This window comes from Mus caroli, unplaced genomic scaffold, assembly GCF_978045245.1.
Source record: "Mus caroli unplaced genomic scaffold, Mus_caroli_1 scaffold_4, whole genome shotgun sequence".
Classification (NCBI taxonomy): domain Eukaryota; kingdom Metazoa; phylum Chordata; class Mammalia; order Rodentia; family Muridae; genus Mus; species Mus caroli.
The window spans coordinates 108,711,202-108,737,680 of record NW_028227259.1 but is presented as its reverse complement, the minus strand read 5'-3'; the positions used below and the strand labels follow the sequence as shown (position 1 = coordinate 108,737,680).

General features: G+C 39.5%; 1 protein-coding gene across 2 annotated transcripts in view; it reads right to left on the bottom strand.

Annotated features, from left to right (window-relative positions):
* Positions 1 to 23,659, bottom strand: part of LOC110294739 (THO complex subunit 2 -like) — a 34,827-nt gene extending 11,168 nt beyond the window's left edge. The window contains 4 exon segments of one of the 2 annotated variants that reach the window (NM_001379102.1): positions 4,003 to 4,160; positions 7,705 to 7,871; positions 9,621 to 14,916; positions 23,438 to 23,659. In NM_001379102.1, coding sequence (NP_001366031.1) covers positions 9,962 to 14,725 — 4,764 coding nt within the window. In that variant the 5' untranslated portion in view covers positions 14,726 to 14,916; positions 23,438 to 23,659 and the 3' untranslated portion in view covers positions 4,003 to 4,160; positions 7,705 to 7,871; positions 9,621 to 9,961. 2 annotated transcript variants of the gene reach the window in all.
* Positions 23,660 to 26,479: the final 2,820 nt, after the last annotated feature.

Here is a 26,479-nt window from a genome sequence, read left to right as displayed (position 1 = left end):
GTTGGGGAGCAGGGGGAGAGGTGAGAGGATAGAGGATTTTTGGAGGGGTAACTAGGAAAGGGGATAATATTTGAAATGTAAATAAAAAAAAATATCTAATAAAAATTTTCAAAAATATATAAAAAAAAAAAAGAAAAGAAAATTTCATAGGCTGTAAAGAAGAAATCAAAATCTGTAATGTAGCAGATCACCTTACACTACATGCCTGGCAATTCAACTGACAATCTTCATTACAATTACACAACAGCAATGCATAAACTGAACAGGAAAGCCAGACCATCTACTCTATCCTTCTACTACAAGTTTAAACAAACAAACAAATCAACAACAACAACAACATCACTGCTATCACAAGTTACACCAACTTGGTGGAAAATCATTTTGTTCACCATCACTAGCTCCATGTAGGAGCATGAGCTATGAAGTTAAGACATTAAAACTTCCCAGGTTCTTCTACCCCAGATTATTATTTCCTTCTTAGGATATGTATCTATCCCAAGATATATACACACATATAAATGTGTGTATGTCTTTAATCCCAGCACTTGGGAGACAGAGGAAGGTGAATCTCTGAGTTCAAGGCCAGCCTTGTTTACAGAGCAAGCTCCAGGACAGCCAGGGCTACACAGAGAAACCTTGACTTAAAAACCAACCAAACAAAAAATAATGTGTGTGTATGTGCGCGCACAAGTGTATACGTATTTATTATTTATTTAATTTATCCTTTGATTACTGCCTAATTTTTAAATATGAAAGTTTAATCAGTCAGGCAGTAGTGGCGCACGCTTTTAATCCCAGCACTTGGGAAGCAGAGGCAAGTGGGTTTCTAAGTTCGAGGCCAGCCTGATCTACAGACTTAGTTCCAGGACAGCCAAGGCTACACAGAGAAACCCTGTCTCGAAAACAAAAAACAAAAACAAATAAATAAAGTTTAATCAACAGATAAGCCTTTCTAAGAGCTGGAAGGATGACATTCTACTATGACATGACAAAAGCCTTGGACTCAAACACATGACTGGACTGAACCAGCATATGAGGTATTAGGATACCAATGTAGCATTTTGTACCAGCTTGGTCTTAGAAGATCCTCCTTCCCTCTCATCTCAACCTTCAACCTTCCTTATCCGCCTCCACCCCAGCTAAGTCTCTTTTCTAGTTTCATGTTTTGTGCTTCTTTGCCTACTTCCATTCCTCAATTTTTTGTTTTGTTTTGCTTTTGAAATTGACCAGGTCACTCAGTATTAAGTCATATCAGAAGTGCATTTGGCCTACAGGGTAGACATCCTCTCTCCCAGGGCTCTGTTACTCCCAGGTTGTCTGCCAAATCATTGATACTTAGTGATCTTTTGTGTCTCACAGTAACTACAGGGTTATCTTGACAAATCCCACTTTCTACATGCCATACTGAGGAAATGAAATGATGCACTTAATGGTACCATCTCATTGTCAAGATAAAATACCCAGCTGCAGAATTTCAGTTTTTAAAGCTATCAGCCAGGTATTCAGTACCATTGCCTCCACTGTGGCAAGTGGCCACACCAGATGTTGGCCTCCTAGAATCCAAGTAAGCTCTAACAGTGGTCTCCAAATCAGGGTTGTGGTAAATGAGATTTCCTCTCCACTGCCAAATCTTTTACTAGTTAACTTTTAGAGCAGTACTGAAAGCATTAACCTGTGACAGAGTCAGTGTAAACTCAGAAAAAAGTGACCTACACATCTTAAGACATCTCTCTATGACACACTGTGGCTCTGAGTCTGCAAACTCCATCCAGAAACTGAGAAAACAGTGTCAAGTTACCAAGGAACTGCCTTGATGTTCATCTTAGTATCTTGAAAGTGATGGACATATTTAAGACAGTCTATTGACTTTTAATTGTCAGTTACCTATCATTCCTGATTTTCACAGGAATCATTAGGAAAACCTTGAATGTAATTACAGTGCAGTTTGACTCATCTTTTTAGTTCCAACTGGCTAGTTCAGCAGAGCAGAGGTTAGTATGAAAAAGAATGACAAAGTATACAGACTATATTCTTACTAAGTGTTAATGTATGTGTAAGTAATCATGTGAGTGACGTGCAAGTATTGTAACATGATATCCAGTGTGAACTGTGACTCTTCAAGGCTTTGCTTCATCTTCTCTTCTCTTGTAGAAGCAGCATTATCTAAGGTCCTACATAGTCTACTCTGTTTACTGTCTACTCTCCATCTCATTCTTCCTTGAATGTGGGCAAGGGTATCTTTTCCACTGATATGCTCCAAGAGCCAAGAATAGGACCTGCACAATTACTTTATCTGAGAAATACAGGATAAATCAATGTCTACTAAGAATGTAAAACTGAGGGGAATAAGTCAGGGAGAAAGTTAGGAAACAACAGTGAATATACTCTGATAACTCTGTAATAGGTAAAGACAGATGCCAGGAACAAACAAACAGTGCTTTTCTGGAAAGGTTACAGAATAGGGGTGAACTTAAGACGGATTAAGGTCCTTTTAAATATTTCTATGTCTCTCTCTCTCTCTCTCTCTCTCTCTCTCTCTCTCTCTCTCTGTGTGTGTGTGTGTGTGTGTGTGTGTGTGTGTGTGTACAAGCAGAAACCAGAGGTCTAGGTTGGGTATTACTCTTCAGAGCTATCCATCTTACTATCTGAGACAGTCTCTCAGTAGGACCTGAGCTGGCTAAATAGGCTAGGGTGGCTGGCCAGTAAGCCTCAAGGTTCTTCCTGTCTCTGCTTCCCCAGTGCTGAGATTACTAGTATGTGCTACCATGCCTGCTGTTTATGTGGGTTCTGGGACTTAAACTTGGGTCATCCTGCTTACCCAGGAAGCACATTACAGGCCGAACTGTCTCTCCAAGCTCCCCTTGATTTAAGATTTTTTAAATATTTTATTTTGTATGTTTGATTGTGACAGTGTCTCATACAGAATGGGCCAGCCTTCAATGTGCTGTGTAGCTGAGGGCTGAGGATTCCTGAGCTTCCGATTCTCCCACCTTCACTTTCCAAATGATAGTATTGCAAGCATAGACCACTATGCTCCTTTAAGTGGTGCTAGGATCAAGTCCAATGCTGTGTGCATACTAGGCAAGCATTCTATCAACTGAACAACATCTCCAGTACCCTGGATTTAAAGTCCTCTCTGAATCATAATACTTTTCTAGAATCCTAAATCCTTTTGCCAAATATTCAGAATCCTATCAGTCTTGCTGATTCAACTCTCACGTTGCTTTCAGCCAGATCCTAAGTACCCTTTATCTATGTAGTGGCAGGAAGAGCATTTTTCCCTAACCCATATTCACAATAAAACATGTCTAGATAACTAGCTAGAAATAGAAAGGGCCCTAAGCCTGAAGTCCACAAGAACAGGTTGATGTTGGTTCTGTACAACGAAAAGTTACAAAAAATTGACTGGATTTCTTGGTCCAGCCACATGATTTTTCCAAAGCCAGGAAGATGGGCAGCTGTTTCATTATTCCTGGTTCCTGAGAAATCCAGGTAAGCGCTTGACCCACTGCAATTATTCTCCAGTAGTGACTCATTCTCTTTTCCATTCTCTACATGATCTCACTTGTGCAGACTCAACTAATTTAAGAGCAAAAGTGGAAACAAACGGCAACAGAACCAGGTGAAATCGTCAGAACACTTGTGTCAGTTATAGACACTTTTTCCTGGTAAAATATTTAACATAAATTTTATCACATGGGGTAAATATAAATAACATGGTGTTTCATTGCTTACTGAATTCTCATAGAGTTATTGACCTTCAGAAATGAAGGTCCTAAGATTTAGTGATGCTAATTTAGTCCCTAAAAGTATGAGGAATCAATACTAGAGATATCTGCCCACAGAACCTGTACCATGAGATCCAAGTTTCCATGGTTGTCTTCCCTGGTGTGTGAGTCAAGGACTAAAGCACACAATGCCCTCAAGTGAGAAGTAAGAGAGAACAGAGAAAGGCATCTCACTTTTCAGTTTTCCTGTTTCCATAGGAACTATGGTACTTACCTTAGAAGCAGTCTGTGAGGGAGAGGAGAGACCATCAGCTTTGACCAGGGCCTGGCACACAGGAGGAGTTGTACAAATCTCTCTAATCAACGATGTGGGAAGAGGCAGCTTATCAGCAAAGCAGCACAGATCGAGGGTGTGTTTATGCTTTTTAGGCACTAAAAAAAATGGATTGCTTTCAGTACTGCTCTATTGAAAACTATCCAACTGTCATAACACAGGAAAACAGCTTTTAAGACTTAGTACTTTTTCTGTAAAACTGAATTTTACTAAATTCCTGTCAACAAAGCTAAACGGAGTATCTACTGGGTAGGTGACAAATAATCTGGTTGTCCAAAAAAAAAAAAAAAAAAAAAGGTATACCCTGGTGTAATTTAGAAATATAAATTTTTAGATGACACTATTTCCATGAAATGATCTATATAACCTCACAAAATCAACACACATCATTAAAAAGAGGACTTTGCCTTCAAGGATACACTACACCTCAGGGCAGAGATAACAAGAGATACCAGGAGGGCCACTCTGAAACACCCCAGGTGTTCTTGATTTCTTTATATTCTCTTCAATAATTCTAAGAATAAGTGCCTACATAAACACCACCACAAGGTGTTTAAAGCGTGGAAATCAAAATGGACATGGCCTCTGCAGATATGTTCATGTACAAATATAAACTTACGATCATTAATCTACACTAGAGAAGCATAGGCTTTATACCAGACAAAAACATCCTCAGCATCTCACACTTTAAGTAACTCCAACAGAAACATTATAGAGGGAAGGCAGATGAGGGATACCCAGCACAATCCTGCAACCCCATGAGAAAAACTGAAACAAGGGCAGATGGCACTGGGACAGGAGAGGAGTGTAAAAAGAAAAGGACAAGACCAGACAGAAACTCAGTGGGATGCATAAGTGCTGCACTTTGTATTTGTAGAAAAGAAACAAACTAAGACACCCAAATTTGTCACTAGTGACAGGGTAGACGGGGTGGGGTGGGGTGGGTGGAATTTTCCTCCACAGGGTCTTAAGCAAAGAAGAGAAAGAAACCCTGGCAAATGTCAGACACAGAATTTGGCATCACAAAAAAAACAGTGTATGGGAAGTGTGATCTGTGTGGGAATAAACACAGAGAAGGGGTTTTCTGCACCTTGTAGTTTGTGAACAAGTGGGGACCTACCTCCAGAGGGTTCTTTCCTCATCCAACTTGATGGCTAGAGCAGAAGGATCAACAGTCCCAGTATCTTTTTATCCTAAGTCCCAATATCCTCTACACCCAACTGGGTAAGCAATGGATCACCCTAAGAGTCACAAGCCCAGGATCCTGGCTGTAATGTGGACTGGACACAGGCCCATGGGATAGATACAGTCGTATGAATTAAAGGTGGATTAAACTGAGAACTGTGTCTAGAGCTCTGAGGAGAGGAACAAATCCAGCCATGTGTGGACAACAAGTGAAGGCTCAGTGTACACAGAGTTCAGTTAGCTTTGGTTGTATCGCCCTCTGCATTTAGTTTTCAATGGTTTCCCCTTCACTGCCTAAGCTTGGCTGTCCAAGAATTTGCTCTGTAGACTGGCCTTGAACTCAAAGATCTGCATGCCTCTGTCTCCTGAGTGCTGGAACTAAAGGCATGTACCACCACACCTGGACCTACACTTTTCTCAAACTCCTTTCAGAAGACCTTTATAAGTTCTGGATTGTAGTTCATTCCAGACATACTCAAGTTGACAACTGAGAATAGCCACGACAACCCATCCCTTGTCAATCTGATACATAATCATATTTCCATCTCCAAATAAAAGTAAGTTATAGCCGGGCGTGGTGGCGCATGCCTTTAATCCCAGCACTCGGGAGGCAGAGGCAGGCGGATTTCTGAGTTCGAGGCCAGCCTGGTCTACCAAGTGAGTTCCAGGACAGCCAGGGTTACACAGAGAAACTCTGTCTCAAAAAAACAAAACAAAACAACAACAACAACAAAAAAGTTATAACGTAATAAATCCTAACATGACATAGTTATCCCATGTATAACTGCTAATGCATCAGTTTAGCTGGGTGGGATCTTGCCCTTAGGTCACCATTCCCTTAATTCCATGTAATATCCTCGAATACAGGATTTAGTTCCATTCCACTTCCTGGTTCCCCATTAATCCCACCATACATTTTGTATTTTTTCATTCTAAGCTTGCTACACTTGATCAAAATGCTTAAGAGTGACCCATAGGACACAGTCTAGGCTGGGCTTTTCGGAGCCCTTCCTCAATGTAACTAAGCTGAATCTCTTCTCCTTAGCCCCTGGCAGACTCCACAGAAAAGGGCAAAAGGCATCCACATTCTTCACAAAAACACTGTAAGAATGACCTCCAGGCAACATACTAAAATTCCTCTTCTCTGAAAGCCCAATAGTTCAAATTACTCTCAGTACCAATGTCTTCCATATGCCTACTAGAATGACCTATTAAACCCCACTTAAAGTCATTGCTTTCCAAATCCACATTCCTCCAAACAAAAACATGGTTTAGTTTATTCCAGCAAGACCCCAGTCTCAAGTTCTGACCTCCATCTTGCTTATGTTTTCCATTGCTGTGAAGAGACACCATGACCAAGGCAACTCTTATAAAGGAAACATTTAATTGGGGCTGGCTTATGGTTTCAGAGGTTCAGTTCATTATCATCATGATGGGAAGCATGGCATTATGCAGGCAGATTTGGTGCTGGAGGAGCCAAGAGTACTACATCTTGATCCAAAGGCAGCCAGACAATCTCCTCTGAACTGGGAAGAGCCTAAACATAGGAGATATCAAAGCCCACCCCCACAGTAAACCACTTCCTCCAACAAGGCCACACTTCCTAATAATGCTACTCCTCATGGGCCAAGCATTCAAACACATGAATCTATGGGGACCATCCCTATTCAAACCTCCACACATAGGTAAATATTTGCTTTGAGTTTTTTTTGTTTGTTATTAAAACAATAATTGAACTGGCAAGATTTGGGGCACACTTGGGAGATATCTTAATGCATTTTGCATTATAAGATGGACATGAGAATGTTGAGGGTCAGAGGTGGAATGTTATAGTTGGGATATTAGTGATCTCCTCAAAGGACTAATGTACTAAGACTTGGTCACACATTTTATGTAGCATTCAGAGGAAGAGCTTTGGGAATGTGACTACATCCTGTGGTCTCTTTACCTTTCTCAATAGATTAATCTATTAGATGAAAAACCATAATTCTAAGCACCTCAAGTAACTAAACTAGTTATCTGGCAAAACATACTTCAAGTCCAAGTTATTCAGAACAGATAAAAGCTAGTAAATACAAATAAAGATATCAATCCTGTCAAGAAGATTTTTTTTGTAAATAAATGTATATGCATTGAATCTGATAAACTATGTAGATTCTTTAATGACTAGGGAAAGGATTTAGTTGAATTTACAACAGCAGATTTTGAAAGATCTGCCAGGCACTGTTTTGGGAGCTGTTTTGGGAGCATGATATCATCTTACTAAATGATACAACACAGAATAATCTGTCTTTCTATGTCTTGTATATGCTAGGAAAGTCTCATCTAATATTTGCTGAATCATTAAATAGAGTATATAAATAAGAAGCAAGAATAAAGGAGGACGACTACCACAAACATACAAAATCCTTTCTCTCCTTCCTTAGCTATGTGACAGAAAAACATACTCTTACTTACCTTGCAACGTTGCTATGGAGATTAAGTAAGTAATGTATGAAAGACCCAATTTGTTGCCAAGCACCTGCAGGATTTTCTATAGCTGGTACTCAACCACTCCTTTAAGGTACAACAGTCACTTCAACTCACCATAGCCTACTTCTATATTGGGAAATGCACAGCAGACCCTAAAGAAACACACAAATGATACATAAATTATTTAACGTGTACATTGAATTTATGACATCAAAAAAAGAATTTTCAGGGGAAAATGAGTTCTTTCAAAGTCACTTTCAAATACCTTCCAGAAGTCCTCCCTTGAAGTCCCCTATAAAGATATAATTTTACGTGATATTAAAATGTAATATTTGCTGTTACAAAAATTATTTTAAGTCATGTTAACTCATTTATACTCATTTCCTTTCCTTTATATGTTTTTCTCAAATAATGAGATAAATTCAAAATATGATCATAAACACATGACACACAATCTCTATTTGTCTAATGTTCTCAAATTTCAAATGAATAACTTATTGATGAACATAGTACATTCATGTATTTCTTAAAATCAAGCTAAAATGGCCTTTAGAAAAACATCACACTTAAACAAAAACATGAGGGCTGGTGAGATGGCTCAGTGGGTAAGAGCACCCGATTGCTCTTCCGAAGGTCTGGAGTTCAAATCCCACCAACCACATGGTGGCTCACAACCATCCGTAACGAGATCTGACTCTCTCTTCTGGAGTATCTGAAGACAGCTACAGTGTACTTACATATAATAAATAAATAAATAAATAAATAAATAAATAAATCTTTAAACAAAACAAAAACATGATTAATTTATGTTCCTTTCTATACAGCATTTTGCTCATATTATGTATAATCTTGGTGTTACCCACTTTAACTGTGGATACACTAGTGTTTAACTTTCAATTTTAATACTTAAAAGTTACTATTCTGTTTATTAATGAATGGATAAACAAAATATACAGCCATAAAAAGGAATGAATTATCAGTACACATTAAACATGGAAGTATGAAAGAACCCACACACAAAAGCTACAATACTCTACAATCCTGTTTATGTTATGTCCAAAATCAGCAAATACACTGAGAAAATATCAGCTGTTTCCAGGGGATAAGGGAAGAGTAGATTTAAAAGTGCTTCTTCTGCAGATGAGAGAAATCTGAGACTAAAGTTAGTGGTGACTTCACAATGTGACTAATATGCTACAGACCACTCAACTGTGTATTTTAAAAGGGTTAAGTCATCTCAACTATTAAATTAAAAAATGTAATGTTCCAATAAAGATCAGTGTCCATGAGACTGTGATTAGGAAAGTAAATGTTCTGTAATATGAAGATGTCACCTTATGAGAATTTCTGAGCAAGGGAAATTAAACCATTTTAATTAACATTTATTAACTTAGGGTATGTGAAGGTCAGAGAGAAATCTGTGGGTGTCAGTATTCTCTGACTCCATCATGGAGGCACCACGATTCCAATTCAGGTGTCTGGGCTTGGTGGCAAGTATCTTAACACACTGAGACATCTGACAGATCTTGGAAACTGAGATAGCATATGAAAAGGAAAACATTGCTGTTGTGGTTTATACATGTATGACCTTTCAGACAAACTGAAATTAAACTTTTTGCAAGGAGATAAAAGTGTCAGGTTAATCATACCAGTATAATGTTGTCAATTATATTTGACATACAAACAGGTTTTTTTGTTTGTTTGTTTGTTTTTAAGACAGGGTTTCTCTGTGTAGCCCTGACTGTCATGGAACTCACTCTGTAGCCAGGTTGGTCTCAAACTCAGAAATCCACCTGCCTCTGCCTCCCAAGTGCTGGGGTTAAAGGCGTGCACCACCACTGCCCGGCTCAAATGCAGCCTTTTCTACAGCAAGGTGCTCAGCCCAGAAAAGATTAACTCACCTTTCTAAGAAGGGTGATCTGAGACTCAGCTGGTGGAAATTTCATAGATGCTGTTTCTAGGTGGTATTATTTCAAGAAAAAATTGTACGCACAGAGATCTTGCTGCAAGGAACTGCCCAGACGTGAAAATAATGTTCTGAAAGCCAGTGACTTTGCAATGTCTCGAGAGGATAGTGATGTATATTCATCTTCTGACTTAAAGGATTTTCATAAGATGGACAGCAGCAGAGGCTCTCAATTAAGAGAGATACTGTTTAGAGTGTGACACCAAGAGCTCTGGCATCCTCAGCAGGGGAGACCTTCAGCTCAGAGGCCTGCCCACACTTTTGGCTGAGTCTTCATTATCTGTGCTTGTCTGAGGTCTTATGATGTTTCTTCTCTTCCTTATCTCCAGAACTGTCCCATTTCTCTTTCTTCTCTATCTTTTCCTTATCATGTCCGGACTCCTTTTTCCCACTGGATATTTTATCTATCTTTTCAGGTTTAAATGAATCACCTTTTTCTTTGCCTGAGGATTTTGACTTCATTTTTTCCTTGTCTTTCTCATTTGGATAAAGAGACTCACAGGGACTTTCACTTTTGTGTTTTGAAACCCCCAATATTCCATTTTCATCTTTCCGCCTCTTGATTAAGTCCAGGGGTGCCTCTCGGTCATTGTTTGAATAATCTCTTTTCCGTTCTTTCCTGTCCTTTTCCTCTTTTTTCTCTCTTTCTCTGGATCTTTCCCTTGACTTGTCCAAATCTTTCTTGTCTGCTTCTCTCTCTTTACTCTTGCACAGTAGTGGTGGAATATGGTTGATATAGAGTTTTGCTGAAGATTCCTTAAGTTTGACAAGACTGTCCTTTATTGTGGAAGAGTGTGATGGAGAAGGATGGGAATCAACTTTGCGACGTTTTTCTCTTTCAGGTTCTGTGATATCTGTTCGGGAAATAGGTGATTTCAAGGAGCCAGAAACTGGTGCTTTTTCCCCTCCTTTAACATTCTCTTTTGACTTCATTTCCTTTGCTAAATCTCTTTCTCTTGAGGGCTCTTTCTCTTTTTCCCTTTCTTGAGTGGATTTTGATTCTACATTGGCGACAATGATCCTGAATTTCTCATCTTTAGCTTTTTCTTCCTTCTTTAATTTTTCCTTGTCTTTATCAGATTTAGGCATTCTTTCTTTGGCTTCTCTTATTTTTTCATCTTTATTTGGTTGTTCTTCCTTGGGTTTTTCTTTACTGTCTTTACCAAGTACCCTGGCCTCTGGAGTAACAGCTGGGGTCTTTTCTTTTTTTTCTTTTTCTTTGCCCTTTTCTTTGTCATTTTCCTTAACAGCTTTGGTGTTAGAGCCACTGTTTCCATTGCTTAAATTCCCTTTTGGTATGACACTGGAAGCTTTATTAGCAGCTTTCACAGCACACTGAGCTCTTTCTCGTGATCTGTCGGCCTCCTCAGCACTGCTCTCATCTAATTTACACATACTTCCTATGGATGAAGGCAGCCCACTACAAGGCCCACTTGGTTGTAGATTGGTAGCAGTATTTCTTGGAGGAGGGTCTTTGTGATGAAATTCATTTTCAGGTATCATGTATGACTTTCTACTTTTCAGCTGCCCAGAGTAGACCATTGCTAATGCATATAGATCTGGTTTCTTTTCTTTTTCTTCTTGGCAGATTTTATGCACTCTTCTTTCCAAAGCCTGACCCAGATTTAAAACCTTGGGGTACCATGGTAGTATTTTTGTTAGTACAATCAAGATATTCCTGATATGTGTATATTCACCTGTTTCCAGGCAATGTACCGATGCCTTGGTTAGTTTGTAATGCCATTTATGTACAACATGTCGAAAATTCTCATAATCTAGCTGATCGGCTTTATTTCCACCATCAAATCCAGTTGCTCGTAATATAGTAAGGAATCCTGGATAGTTTCCACATTCCTTCTCATAGGTAGATCTGTCGCTGTGCCACCTAGTCACAGTCTCTAACATGCAGCAAAGAAATCTCCCATATCGACTAGCTTCATTTTCAGTAAAGCTAGCAACCATGTAAATTATGTCTGAAAAAACTCGGTCATAGCAAAGAAGTGTGGAAAAATTTGGAGTCTTTTGTTGATGGACTAACTCAACAAAATGAGCACAGTAAACAGAATCAATTGCTGAAAAAATACATCGAGGAAATATACACAACTGGAGAAATTTTGTGATGGTCTCATTTTTAGTAGATTTTGCTAAGAGCCAGTTGTCCTTTTCTAATTTCAGCCTGTGTAGAACTCGCTGTACATGCTCCATCTGTTTCTTTTCCTCTTCAAGAAGCTTGTCCTGCAAGGCAGTGCAGCGCTCTTTCTCCTTTTTCTTTTTATTTAGAGGCATTTCTTGATTGTCATCAACTGCTTTCATTTGGATCTTCAGTTTATTGACTTCCCGTTCATAGCTGGTATGTGGCACTGCAAGGTCATACATGGTCAGAGACCAGAATGTGGTATAGAACTGAGGGCTGATATCGTCCCAGACTTTGGAGATATGTAACGAGACCACTGCTTCATGGACAGGAGCCATCACCATCTCACATGACATAATGTACTTATGAACTTTATGTTGCTGCTTACTACCCTTTTCTGATTTCTTAAGTTCATCATACTTTGATGAAATATGGTGTGCATACATTGGCCGAGACAGAAAAAATGCTGCATCGTGGGGTGTATGAAATTCATTACAAAGCACATCAATTGAAGGAACTCTCTTTATGTAATCATCTGTGCTTAGATTTGATGCTAAAAACCCACCAAACTGTACCAAGGTATCATGACACTGGTCATATAGCTTTCCGACAAGTTTCAAATGTTTCTCTCCACCTTCCTGAAATATCACCCCATTCCTTTGCTGTGCTATGAGCAAACAAAGAGGAAGGGCAAGATCATGGTCCAGTAGTGCATCCTTTAATCTCTGAGAGGATTTTTTAGTGTTTCTAATCTGGCCAAAATATCCACCTTCAGCTTTCAGTTGTTCCCCACCTGTCATAGCCTCAAGCTGCTCCATTGTCATTTCCTCTGTAACTTCTATTCCTGCCATTTTTTGTACTACTTCTTTCAATATAAGTAGGTCAAAACTTTTGCCTGCCTTTAACTGATTGGCTACATACTGAAGAAGACCAGCAAGATCAATTGGGTATTTACGAAAAACTGCACCACAGAAACTAGCCAGACTCTGAAGCCAGTTGGAGATGGTTGTGTCATCATGTTTCATCCTTTCTTTTTCTGGATTAGCTAGTGCTTCAATGATACAATAGGCTAAAACATCGTAATTCAACGCAGTGAGATATTTCAATGAGTCTACCACAGGGGTTATTAAATTATCATACTTCTGTATTTGTGACAAGATATAATCAAACAAAATGGTTGGATTACTGTGGCTCAATTTCCCAATCTGTCTTCCTGAAGGCTTCACATTTTCCTTGGTTAGGCGCTTCATGATGTATTTGGCTCGGTCTATTGTATGAGCTTTAACTTTCACTAAAAGTGGATGGCTGTTGTAAGTCTCATTCTTCCACTGTCCATATAAGCGATATCTATGTTGATAAGGAAATGTTTTAAACATTCCCCATAGTTCCTCAGACATGCACGCATTGCAATCCATTAAAGAAAGAGAAGGAAGCAGTACCTGGTCAGTAACGCTAAGCAAACAACTAAAAATAGCTTCCATTTTCTCTTTATTTTCTTGTTTCCCATCAGACTGAAATTCCTTCATAAATGACTTGCCTATGCGCACAACCTTTGCAAATAAGATGGGATCATGAGAAAGGTGAGGACCAAGGTAATAGAACATACTGAATACATCTCTCCTTAAGTCTTCAAAGCTCTCTGCTTGCTTTGGTGCCTTCTTGTTTTGTAAAGCATTGACAGGTGAGCCTTTGGCACCTTTAGGGACACCAACTCTTCGGTAAATAGGCTCAATAGTTATGTGTATAAGATTGCAAATAGCAAGGGCTATTACTTTATGTGATGTTGCATAATATGGAGGCATATGGTCCATAATACTTTGCGCATGTTTCCAATCACCAATAATTAACAAGGCTTCCAACAAACCAAGTTTTTGGTTGTCAGGTGCCTTCTCTACCTTATCATCTTTTTTCTTTTCTTTCTCTCGTTCATCACTTTTTTCGGAAGGCAATACAACCATTGTAAGTTTTTTAACAATTTGCTTAGCTTCCACAATTTCTCGTTTGTATTCACTCACAATGCAGCTATCAGCTGGAAGAAGGTGCACATAGAGATCATCCAAATCGATAAGGTTAAACTGCAGGAGCACTGCTGCAGCTCTATACAAGGAGGATGGGGTCTCACCATTTGGCTCCTGGTAAAACTTGAATTTGAACCCAAGAATATGACACAGTGTGTGTGGTTCACACATACTCATATAAGCTTCTAATAAAGATATAAAGAAATCATGGTGTTCTGGCCTGCATTCAAACACTTCTAAAATGATATCCAAAACTCTATTGGGATCTAGATTAAAGCACCCTATTAAAGATTTGAGAATTTCTAAGATTAAATCACTAGTGATATTTCCAGATAAATCTTGTCCTAATTCAACAATCAGCTTGGCATAACCTTCATTTTCTTCTCTTAGCAAATTGAACTTCTGCTGTTTATAGAAGAGTTTCGTTTTGATCTTAACTGATTTTTGATTGAACTGCTGCGATTGTTTGATAAGGCCTAACGACTCCAATGTTTCTGGATCCAAGCGTTCCTTTAGAACTGTGTCTGAGACTAAATATAAACATGCTAATATCAGTTGTGTAAAATGATCTCTTTTGCTTTTTTCTTCTAGACAATTCGTCTCAATATCTAATATGCAGAATATATCAGCAAGAATAAATGGAATATCTTCTCGAAATTCACTGATGTCATTAAGAACATTTGAGGCCTGTTCAGGCTTTAAAGTTCCTTTAATGACATGGTATGACAATTCATAGAGTGCCTGTTGGAAATCTCTCCAAGCAAAAGTGTCTCGGCTTTTACTTTCACTGAGAATCCGGCACAACCGCAAAAACTCGCCTCTCCCAGATTTTTCCCAGGTCTTGATCCACTCTGCAGGAACCACTACAGTTGTCGAGGTCATCGCCATCTTCTCTTCCCTAGTAGCAGAGACTTGATGTGCAGTCTGCACTTATGCACTAACACTCTTGCTTCCAGGAGGTTCAAGGAAAGACCGGCTCAGAGCAAACACCAGGATGTTCTGAAGAAAGGGTTTTAGTATTGTTTTTCTGGTTCAGGATCTGGAAGCAGGGAGTTTCAGATGCTCAGTGCTGTAGGTCACTGCAATAAAGAGAGAACCAAATAAGATTCCAGAAGCCAGCGAGCTCATAAGTTCTCTAAGCCAAATACCTCAACCAGGAGCTGCTTTTGGTAAGGGGCATGTATCAACCCAGATCTTCTCATATTCTTACCTTCTTTCCCCACCATATTTCTAGTTCTTACTATCTCTTTGGCTTACAAACAAATCCTATAGTCTTCATATCATCTTATGTGAAACAGCTGACTCCGACAGGCTATTCAGTAGACCCTGTGGCTGTCTTTAGAATTCCACATTAGCCTTGACATCTATCTCCTCATCCTGAACCTGTGATCTCCTTATTCTTCCTACAAACATTAAGGGATGTGTCTCAGTTCCCCAGGTGAATTCTCCATTCTTCTTGGTTCTGTTCTTTCTCCGAGAAAGAATGACTCCTCCCTAACTACCACCTGAGATCCTCTGATTTCTGTGGCCATGGCTACTGGAAAATCTTCTTTTTCCCTGTAGCTTCACCATTCCATTCTTCTCTGGTCCCCTTCAAGCCTGAAGTGTTAACTTCCCCAAATGCCTCTATGCCTATTAGTATACCACATCACTTTTGTTACTACACTGGATCATTATCTGTTTCCTTTCTGGAGGAGGCTGAATGACAAATATCCACTTACCTCCTGCCATTCAAATCCTGTGTGGGAATCTCTAACCAAGTCACAAACACTCTCAGTTCATACTGAATGAACCAAGGAGGCAGGAAGATAACATGAAGATACAAGTTTGACATATGGCCATGTACCTACTGCTTATATGAACCTAAGTGAGTTTTAATTTCCTCTTCTAGAAAACAGAACAACTATCTACTTGATAGAATTTCCTGAGATAGAGATAAACTTAATTAGAATTTATCCAGGAGTCACTATTTCCACTTGCAAGATAGAAACCATAAATGTTACTTAAAGTTAGTTCATTTGTCCCTCTAGAAGAGCTCATAGTAGTCCCGGGTATCTTGCCCATCCATCTCTCATGGATCAATAGACAGATACTATACCCTCTGCAGAAGCTTTGTGTGGATCTAGAGCAGCAGTTCTCAAGCTGTGGGTCATGACCTCACCTTTGGAGGTTGCATATCAGATAGCCTAATATATCAGATATTTACATTACAATTCATAACAGCAGCAAAACTACAGTTATGAAGAAGTAATGAAATAATTTCATGGTTGGGATCATCACAACATTAGAAACTGTGTTAAAGGGTTGTAGGATTAGGAAGGTTGAGAACCCCTGACAGAGTCAACAGAAGAGTGAAGAGTTAAAGAGTAAGACCTGACAATGAATAAGATTACTTCAATTAATGTGAAACTATAATGGATGAACTATTACTAATCGTAATAGGGTTTCCTGTGAGTTTGCTAAAAACTATTTTTAAAATACTTTTTACTTCTAAATATAGTAGACATGTGTGAATACACAAATATATGCATTTTAAGCAGTCATCTTAAAATGTTTCCTTTTCCTTTCATGTTTTAGACTGCTTCTGTTGCTGAAATTCTCAGGATCTGTTGGACCTTTCATGGCTTTCTGAGGGAAGAGGTAGCTCTGCATGGCTGCAGCATCCTCTGCTGTACAATCAGAGATCCCATGTACTCGAAATTAAATGCACTGAAAAAATCCCATGTACTCGAAATTAAATGCACTGTGAAGGACAAAGTAAGAGTGTGGAATAACTTTAAATGAAAACCAAAAGGAATACTACTAAATGTCAGGTAACAGACACATGTATCACAGATGACATTATTCTTTATTTAATTCTTGTTTTAACACTTGAATTTCCACGTCTCCACAACAAAATCCAAAACAATGTACACTAAAACACAGGTCATTAAAACAAGCAGCACTTAAACTAATTGAAGCAGCTTTCAAACACAAACACAATCACTTCAAAATAGCTAGCATAGCACAGACTTTGAAAAATATATGTATGAATATTTAATAATAGATTAAGTTATAAAATTATATTTTGTAAATGTCAATCACATGAATTGAAAAATCAAAGAAGTACTGTAAGAAAAGGAAAATGGAAAACAATAACAACAGATTAGTGATTACAAGTCATGGAATGTGAACAGATTAAATATTTATTAGTAGACCAAGTTCCAATAACTAGTTAAAAATGAAAAAGGCATCTTTAAAACTTTTATGATCATTTAAAATGGACATCTTATATACTTCTGATAATTATATATCCATGAAGCACCTGAAGTGAGCTCCACTCTAATGAGTGGATTATATGGAAAGTTGCTTGAGGGAGCATATGGGAATGGTATGGATGGACTTAAAGGCATTCTACACTGAATAAAGTTGTATCCTGGAGGCCACAACAAAAATGGAAACAGTCACTCCATTGATCAGTGATAACAAAGGAAAAAACAAGCTGGCTCTTCATGGATATTTTTTCTAAATTCAGTTTCTTGTGAGTATTTGCAAGCACACATTTATGAATGCAAGGCTTTGAACTTTGGGCATGCACTGCTAAAAGGCACCTATAGCTCATTCAGTGTTTATCTCTATAGTCCTTGTGCTTTGCTATTTTCAAGGAGTCTCTATGTATTGCCCTGGCTGGTACAAAACTTGCTATCTCTAGTGGTAAGCAGCCCAGCTTTTCAAATATACTACGATTCTTCTCCAAGAACATCCTCTAGTTATTCCATCAAACACTAGTAGACTAACCAGAAAGACTTTATGGTGGCAACTAAAACTCTAAATCGTTAGCTCTACAAAGGTGAGATTATAGACGTAGGCCTGATTTAATCACATACACTCCTTTAAAGGCAAAAACTAGAAAAGAAATCCCATTTTTTTCAGAAGGATTCAACTTGTTTTGAAGTTGAGAGGGATCACTTAGGAAAAAATGCTGGAAGCCTGGAGAAGCTGGGGCATCTGGGCTAGTGGACAATCATCATAGGTCATAGGGACTTTAGTGCTAACATCAAATGGAACTTGATTTTACCTACAACTGGACTCTGATTGAAAGCAGCTCCAGGTATAATTCTTTAACTGAGTCCCGACGGCTGACACTGATTTGGCCTCTGGTAACCTAAAAAGCCTAGATTAGCTTTAAGTGTAAAAAAAAAAAAAAGTTACAGAGTAGATGTTGTTTTAATTCTCCTTTCCACTTCCACAACATGACTCTCACGTTCAATGGGAGTATGTAATATTGTGGAATACCAGTGCTAAATTTGTGTCCTACCCAGTGACCGCAAACTTCTTGTCTCCACTACTTCAGTCTCCAAAGGACTTTCTACCTGCTAATTTCTAGCCTTACTAGGATGATGAAATGCTTTCTACATAACTCTCTCGCTCTATTTTTCAATCTTTGCAGGACTATATCTTAGAGCTTATTCAACATACCTTTATAAATGAGAAAGCCACACTTACTGTGGTTTTCATTTATTGGGGTAAGTTTTTTGTGCACTGTGTAAAAGTTGTCTTTGTTTTATTCAAATGTTGATTTTTGTACCAGCAGAGAGCTGCTGAGCACTGTTCGGGTCTCTGGTATTGTTGTTTTTATGGATTTAATAAAGAGCTGATGACGAACAGCTGAGGCAGGAGAGGAAAGGCGGGACTTCCGGCAAAGAGAGGCTCTGTGGGAAGAATCAGATGAGAGAGCATGACACCAAGGTTCAGGGACTGAGAGAGAGGTAATGGGGAGGTAGAGCATGGACTAGAATAAACAGGTTAATTAAATAAGACTTAGGTCCAGTGGGTGGGAACCTGGAAGCTTACAGTAGACACAGACTGATAAGAAAAGACAAGGTTTACCTTACACGCATGCAGATGCAGAGGCCTTTTGAACAGCCAGAGATGCTGAGGAGTTTGCACGCTGACTAAGCAAATGAAAAGGAAAGGAAGGGTTCTTAGGTAAACTGCTCATGGCTTTGGTGCCCCCAGCATGTATAGCTTTGCTGGCAGTTCCCAAAGGCATCCTTTTTTGAAAGGATTTCTCCTGCAAGTTTTTAAATCATTCGACTTGTTGTTATGTTAGTTACTCTTTTTCTAGTAAATTATTTTCTGTTTCCATCATCTAATTTAGTGTTCTGCTTGACCATGAACACCTCTAAGACATTACTTAAACTACAATTTGTAGGGTAATCACATAAACAGCTTTTCTTTTTCTTCTGCTGACTCTTTTGTTATTTAAGGTCAGCTGGAGTTTTCTGTTTCAAGTAGACCTAACTGGAATGTAAAAGTCAAAATGTTTGAGAACAAGGAGAAAGAGAGGGTGGGAGTGGGACATTAAAAACCACTGTGCTAAAAGAACTGCTTCATCTGAAAAAAATAAAGTAATAGAGGTAAAATATTTGAGTCAGCTTTAAATTGAAATACTAAGTATCAATGGCTAAATACATATTCAAGTAATCTTGGCTCCTTAATTTTTATGAAAGGAAGATACATGTCTACATTAATGAGCTTTTATAAACTGTTGGTATGAGAATAAATTTTAAATAGCTCTTTTCATGGGTCCTTACTAAGAAGTGACAGTTAAAAATTCTAAATGACATTAAATTTAATGGCAAAGACTATAAAGAGAAAGTGGCTACATTTTAATCAGAAATCTAGAAAAAGATGTAAAGTGAATTATTTTGGTGTTAAAATATAATTTTGTCCAAATTCACTAAATGTGTAAGCAATACTTCAAAATGTAAATTTAAAGAAAGAACTAAGGAAGAAAGAAAAATAAATGGTTATAAAGAAAATATACTGTTTGATAAGGAAAATGATGAAAAATAAGAATGTAACACAAGATTACACAAAATGAATTCTTAAATGTTTGTTTAAATATATATACATATATATATACACACACATATATGTGTATATATATATATTCTTTGTCTGCATGTACACCCACACATCAGAAGATCCCAATATTGATGACCATAAGCCAGTAAGCCACGTGGTTGTTAAATATTACTCAGGACTTCTAAAAGAACAGAGCAGCCAGTGCTCTTAACAGCTGAGCCACTTCTTCAGCCTCCACAACAAAGCTTATAGAAGGAAATATATGTATAATTTAGTTGGCTATAATTAGATACATACTTAAGTTTTTCTAAAGAGAAAAAATTTTGATGAAATAATGTATACAACCAGAATTTGATTATCTATACTTAAAACCAGTTTCTTAAAACAGACCTGATCTTAATAACATTTTTAAGAAGTGATAAGGAACAATGGTTTTCATGCTGTTTTCCAGGACATGGCTATTCTAACTGTGACTATTGTAAGTGCTCTCATCTAGTTTCATTCCTTCTCTAAAACACTGACAATTAGATTAAAACAAAAACCAAACAAGCAAAGTTAACAACTATGTTTAAATGAACCTTTCAACTAAAAATTAACTGTTACAAATTACAAATTAACTGTTCTCGCACTTCTTTCTATAAGTTACTATTACTAAAAATAATTGTTTTGTGGTTCAAATTGAATCTACAACCTAAATCTGTCTGGCACTTGGTTTGTTATCTATTTTTCCTTCATTCAATAGTACAATGCCTAGCAAAGTAACAGTGACCCAGCTTGAGATATCCATCCCCTACAGCAGTGGTTCTCAACTTCCCAATGCTGTGGGGATCATAAAATTATTTGCATAACACTGACTTTATTAATCATTATTCCTCCAAAGTAGAAACAGATCAGGCCAGTAACAAAAACAGGTTAATTCTGGCAATGCGAGGCAATAAAAATTTAACTATGCTATGGTTCTTTAATAGTGTTCTCAGGAAAGCAAACTAACATCCAAAATGTTGGAACATGAAGGAAACACCAAAGCTGTCAGAGCAAAGTAAAATTGCTATGTTAACTCCATTCTCAAAGTAAACAGACCTGAAAGACTTTCAGTCATTGCCTGAGTTAAGCATCGCAGAAGACTCTGGCTAGGCATGAACAAAGATCTCAAAATCTGCCTGTATACCTATGCCTTCTCAGTTAACAGGAGGCTTAGGATGGACAAACTAGGCAGTGTTTATGCATGGGTCAGCACTGAGCTGAAAACCCCAAATTTCAGAGTACATGCTGAACGAACCTAACTGGTAAAGAGTCTCAAACTCTATTACTAACCTTTCTTAAACACAGCCCTGTCCATCTACTTCAAGACCCAGCTATACCACTTCTGGGCATATACCCAAAAGATGCCCCACTATACCACAGGGACACTTGCTCAATTATGTTCATAGCAACTTTATTTTTAATAGCCAGAAACTGGAAACAACCTAGATGGCCCTCAACTGAAGAATGGATAAAGAAAATGTGCTACATCTATCTAAACAATGGAATGCTATTCAGCTATTAAAAACAAAGACATTCTTTTGTAGGCAAAAGAATGAACCTTGAAGACATCATTCTGAGCAAGGTAACCCAGACCCAAAAGGACGCACATAACAGGAGCCTAGCATGGCTGTCCTCTGAGAGGCTCCACCTGGATGAAGCTCCGGGAGTCTTATGGAAGAGTTGGGGGAAGGACTGAGGGCCCCGAAGGGTATAGGAACTCCATAGGAAGACTCACAGTTAACTAACCTGGACGCTAGGGACCTCTCAGACTGAACCACCAACCAAAAACCATACATGGATGAGCCCCTCAACACTCCCCCCAAACCCTCCAGCCCCGGGCAAATGTGCAGCTCAGTCTTCATGTTGGGTCCTGAACAACTAGAACAGGGGCTATCCCAAAAGCTGTTACTTGTCTGTGGAATTTGTTCCCCTAACTTGGCTGTCTTGTTTGGCCTCAGTAGGAAAAGCAGTACCTAACCCTGCAGAGACTTAATGTGTCAGGGTTGGGAGGGCCTCCACTTAAGAGAAGAAGGAATGAGGTGGAGGAACTGTGAGAGGGGGAGATGGGGAAAAGACAACCATAAAGATATAAAGTGAATTTTAAAAAATTTGAAAAAAACCAACAAACAAACTTAAGGGCAATTAGATGGACTGTATAAAACAGTCACCTTGTACCTGTCCCTGGTACCTTTCTAATAATTTCACTCTCCAAGAAAGGTCCAGAAGTTTCTTAATGAATACACTTTACAGTATCAAATTAGGTATTCTATTCAACACAGGGTTCTAGAAACAGTAACTATCCATGATTCCTTGCTGTGGTCTGGTTTATTGGTTTAGACCTATTCTAAGTGAAAGGAGGAGGGTGGGAACCCCTATACTACATACAGACATTTGATACACACGCATGCATGTCTCTCTACACCGACAGTGGTAGGAATGAAACTCAGCCTACATAATATATAGGCATTTGATACACACACACATGTATGCCTCTCCATACCAGCAGTGGTGGGAATTAAACTTGGCCTACATGGTTTATTTTCATAATACCAGAATGTTTCATTTGGCTGACTATCCTGCTCTCTATTTGGTGATGTGCTTTCTTTTCATTTCTTTTGTGTTTTCTTTTACCTCTATGTCAGCAGTTCTCAACCTTCCTAATGCTGCAACACTTTGATACAGTTAGTTCCTCATGTTGTGGTGACCCAACCATAACATTATTTTTGTTGCAACTTCATAACCTACTGTTATGAACTGTAATGTGAACACGGTTTCCAATGGCCTTAGGCGACCCATGCTACTTACACCATCTTTTGGAACTACAAAGCTTGCTGGTATCAAAATAACTGTTAAGTATAAAGAAGCTAGCATCCCCATTTTGGCTTGAAATGAAGCGAGAGAGTATTTATATGAGTGTTTAAGATTAAGACGTCTTCTGCAAAGCATCCAAAAGAATAACTTCTGCCAAATATTTGGTCATATCATGAATACATGCCTTCACGTTTATATAAAGTATACTGCAGTGTTTTCAGTACTCTATAAACAATCAACGTTCTTGTCCAAGCACCTTGGCTGAGTTTCGTGAACTGGGGGAAGAGTTAACAATAATGCCCAGTGTCAATTTAACACAGCTGATAATATTCTGATTTTGGTTGTAAATATGATCCTGAAAATCTCCTACGGGCGGTAAATTTCTGAGGGCAAATGCAGCAGGCAAACCTAGGGACGGCAAAACACACTCCTAAAATCCTGGCACCCCGTCCTTTCTCTTAATTTAATCGTAACCACCTTCCCCGTATCCAGCATTTCCACAGCTTCAGAATATTGCAGAAAACTACTTATTAGAACCGGGTGAGGAATACTGAAGTCATTCCCGGTAGTGCTGTCAACTCTTCACTCCTTTCGCTCCAGTTCCTGAGTTTACTGCACCTGGCACACAGTTTAACTCCGGAGCTCGCGCGCGGTCCAGAAACCACCTACTTACTGCCTGCCGGCCAGGTAGGCGTTCTGTGTGCCCAGAGACGCTCACGGGAGCCACCAAACGCCGGGGCTGAGGAAGCGCCCGGTGACACCAGAGCTCATTTAAGGTCTGTTCGCTTCGAGAACGCCCCGGAAAGACTCGGGGGTCTGCGGCTTTCCCCTGCGTGGGTTAGCACAGCCCGGTCCGCCGAGCTGGACAGAGGCCGCAGCCTGCCCGCTCGCCTGGGGGCCGCCATGCCGACTCACCGCTCGCTCGCGCTCCGCCCGCGCCGCCCGCCGCGACCGCGCCGGCTCGCGCTTCCCCGCCCCAGCCGCCGCGAACCGCCTCTACGCCGTGGCTCGGGAAGGGCTTCACCGCTCCGCGCCCTCCTGACCCAGCTCGATAGGGACACCAACGATACACCGCCAACTCCACAGAGCGGTGGGAAACCAGTCGGGATCTCCTCGGCGTTCGGCTGACGTCACTGCCGAGGGACGGCGGCGGTGCGGCGAGTCCTCTGCGCATGCGCGGCCGCACTTCGGTTGCTGGCTGGGGGCGGGGGGGTGGGGTGGGGACTGAGGTCGTTGGTCATCACTGCGCCTTTGTTAGAAAATGCCTTGCTGAGGTGACTGTGTGCACCCGCGGTTTCATTTGAATGTGAATGCTAAATACAAACAATTCTGAGAGCTTTCTGAAAATGATGTGGTTCAACTGGTGGAAAATCTGGTAGTGTGCTATGGAAAAAGTTTGTTTATCTCCCAAAGTATGTTGCTCTCAAGACTACAAGTCAAGCCATGAGTTCGGGAAGGATGACTAAAATACTTGTTCACTGTAGACAGCTGCCAAAATTTATTCCCAACCAAACCCTTAAAGCTATTTATAAAACTTTTTATCAGAAGGATGTATGTATGCATTATACAGAAACTTGGAAATATTTTATAGTTATTGCACATTGTACTGGGAGAACTGGGACATTGCTACTTGTGGGTGTCTGTCATGCTCTCTATCCACTATGAAAAGAAGCTTTGATGAGGGGTGAAAGTTAAACTTCTTTATTTTTAGATTAAAATTCTTTTTAATTTAAAAAGGCATCAGGTTTTAAATACATTAAGAATTGAACTCATATTTTGACACCATCTCTGAAAATTGTCATTTCTGTTGTTATCTGGTTATTATGTCGTGTATGTATAAAATCAATAAATTGTTCAGGAGTATATATCTGACCATTATGTCACAAAGCACCAGAAGTACATAAAATCAAATGAGATGTGCAAATATACATATATGTATCTCAAACACATGACTTAATAAGGTTTTTTTTTTGTCTCAATAGTAAGCTGTAGACAGATGAGACGCACATTTAAAAAAAAAATCTTACCATGATCAGGATCCACTACGTTGCCTTGCATATAACAGTAGATACTGTATAAGTGGCTTGGTCACTTTCCAAGCAATTATTTCTATTTAGATGTCTTTGCCCAATATGAAAATAATGAATGTGGGTGGGAGATTGTTCATTTTTCTTTCCCCAGCAACTATTTAGTGCCTGCATCTTGGCAAGAGCTGCACTTACCTGCAAACATCATGATGTCATTTTCCTTTATCCCGTGGTGTATCTGTGCCACGTTTGCATTGCCCGTCCATCACTTGAAGGGCATTTAGGTTGTTCCCCCTCGCTAGCTATGGTGAACAGAGCAGCAATGGACACTGCTAAGCAAGCATCTGTAGGAGGATGTCCTTTGGGCATATGCAGAGGAGTGGATCTGAGTCATGGTAGATTTACTTTTAGCTTTTTGAGCAATATTGAGCACACATGGTTTCTTATATATGGTCCCCAGCTGGTAGAACTATTTGGGAAGGATTAGGAGTTGTTACCTTATTGGATAAGATATGTCACGGGGTGATCTCTGAGGTGTGAAAAGCATACACCACTACCAGTTAGCTCTCTGCATCATGTTTATCAACTAGATGTAAGCTCTGGGCTACTGCCTCACCACCATGTCTACCTGCTTGATGTCATACACCTCACCATGATGGTCGTGGGTTTGAAAGACTCCGTGAGGAGCCCCTCGCTCAGGCCTCAGGATAATAGCAGACCCCCAAGAACTCACGAGAGACCAAGCTTGATGTAAACCACATGAGGCTTTATTCGGGGAAAGCCAGAGCTCTAGGGACGACTCATATCCCACGCAGGGGTAGAGGAGTCAACTTTGAAGGGAAAGGGGTCCCAGTTTTTAAGGCCCTGGGGGGCAGGGGAAAGGAGAAGGGAGGAGTAGGGGGTTTCCAGATCTAAACAATGTCTATTCTCAAGAAATGGGTATGGGAGGGGTACAAGGAAAGAGTCTGGTGCAGGTGTAGCAACTCAGGATTGGCCCGGCTGTGGTTGCTGGGGAGATTTTCCGACTCTTTCTCAGCAACCAATATCACAAACACCTGGCAGTGAGGTGCAGCAGTGGGCACACACCTGGGTTCAAGAAATGGTCAAAACATTGGCAGACACATGGGTTCAAGGAGTGGCCAGAGCATTGTGCACCTCTATTTTTCTAAATCAGTGAAGCTAGTTCTGCTAACAATGAAATCTCTCTTGCCAATTTCAGGGCTTCTGTGACCTTTTACATTCTGTCAGGATCTTTCAGGCTCACCCACTGTAAGGAACAATAAACTCTTTCTCTATAAGTTGCCTGGGTCCTGTTTATGCTAGAACAGCAATTGTAACTAAGATAAAGGCTATTTGGTGCTCCACTATACAGGCAATTGATTCACGCTGTCCTGGAGTCTTTGTCCCAGGTTATAGTTCTGTGAGTGGGGGGGGGGGGGGAATACCCACCATGCATGACAGGTAGACTGGGAGTCTAAAAGTTTACATTTAGTGTAAAAATGTATAAATGTGTTACTTGTATCATTCCATGACACAGAAAATAAGGTGCTTTCCCAGGGTTTATGCTATGATAAAAGGCAACACCCCCCCTTTTTTATGGAAACAAACGTGTTTTTAACACCACGGTACTATGTCAAGTCTTTATTAAGTAATGTACACATTATTACAGTTAAGAAATTGTTGATGTCCAAAGAACCTTGTATATGTGAAATCTTAACTATACCCTTAACAGAGGGGAGACTACTAGGAAAGTGACTAGGGATAAACTTCACAGGACTAAAGTAGAAAAATATATGAATTTATATCTAAAGGGAAAAAAAAAGAGAATTCTTCAAAAGTTTACAAGTTAAATGAGAAACACTGTAATAATAAGCATCATAAAAGATATTCTAGTGACCATAATAGGCATACGGCACATGGTCGATACACA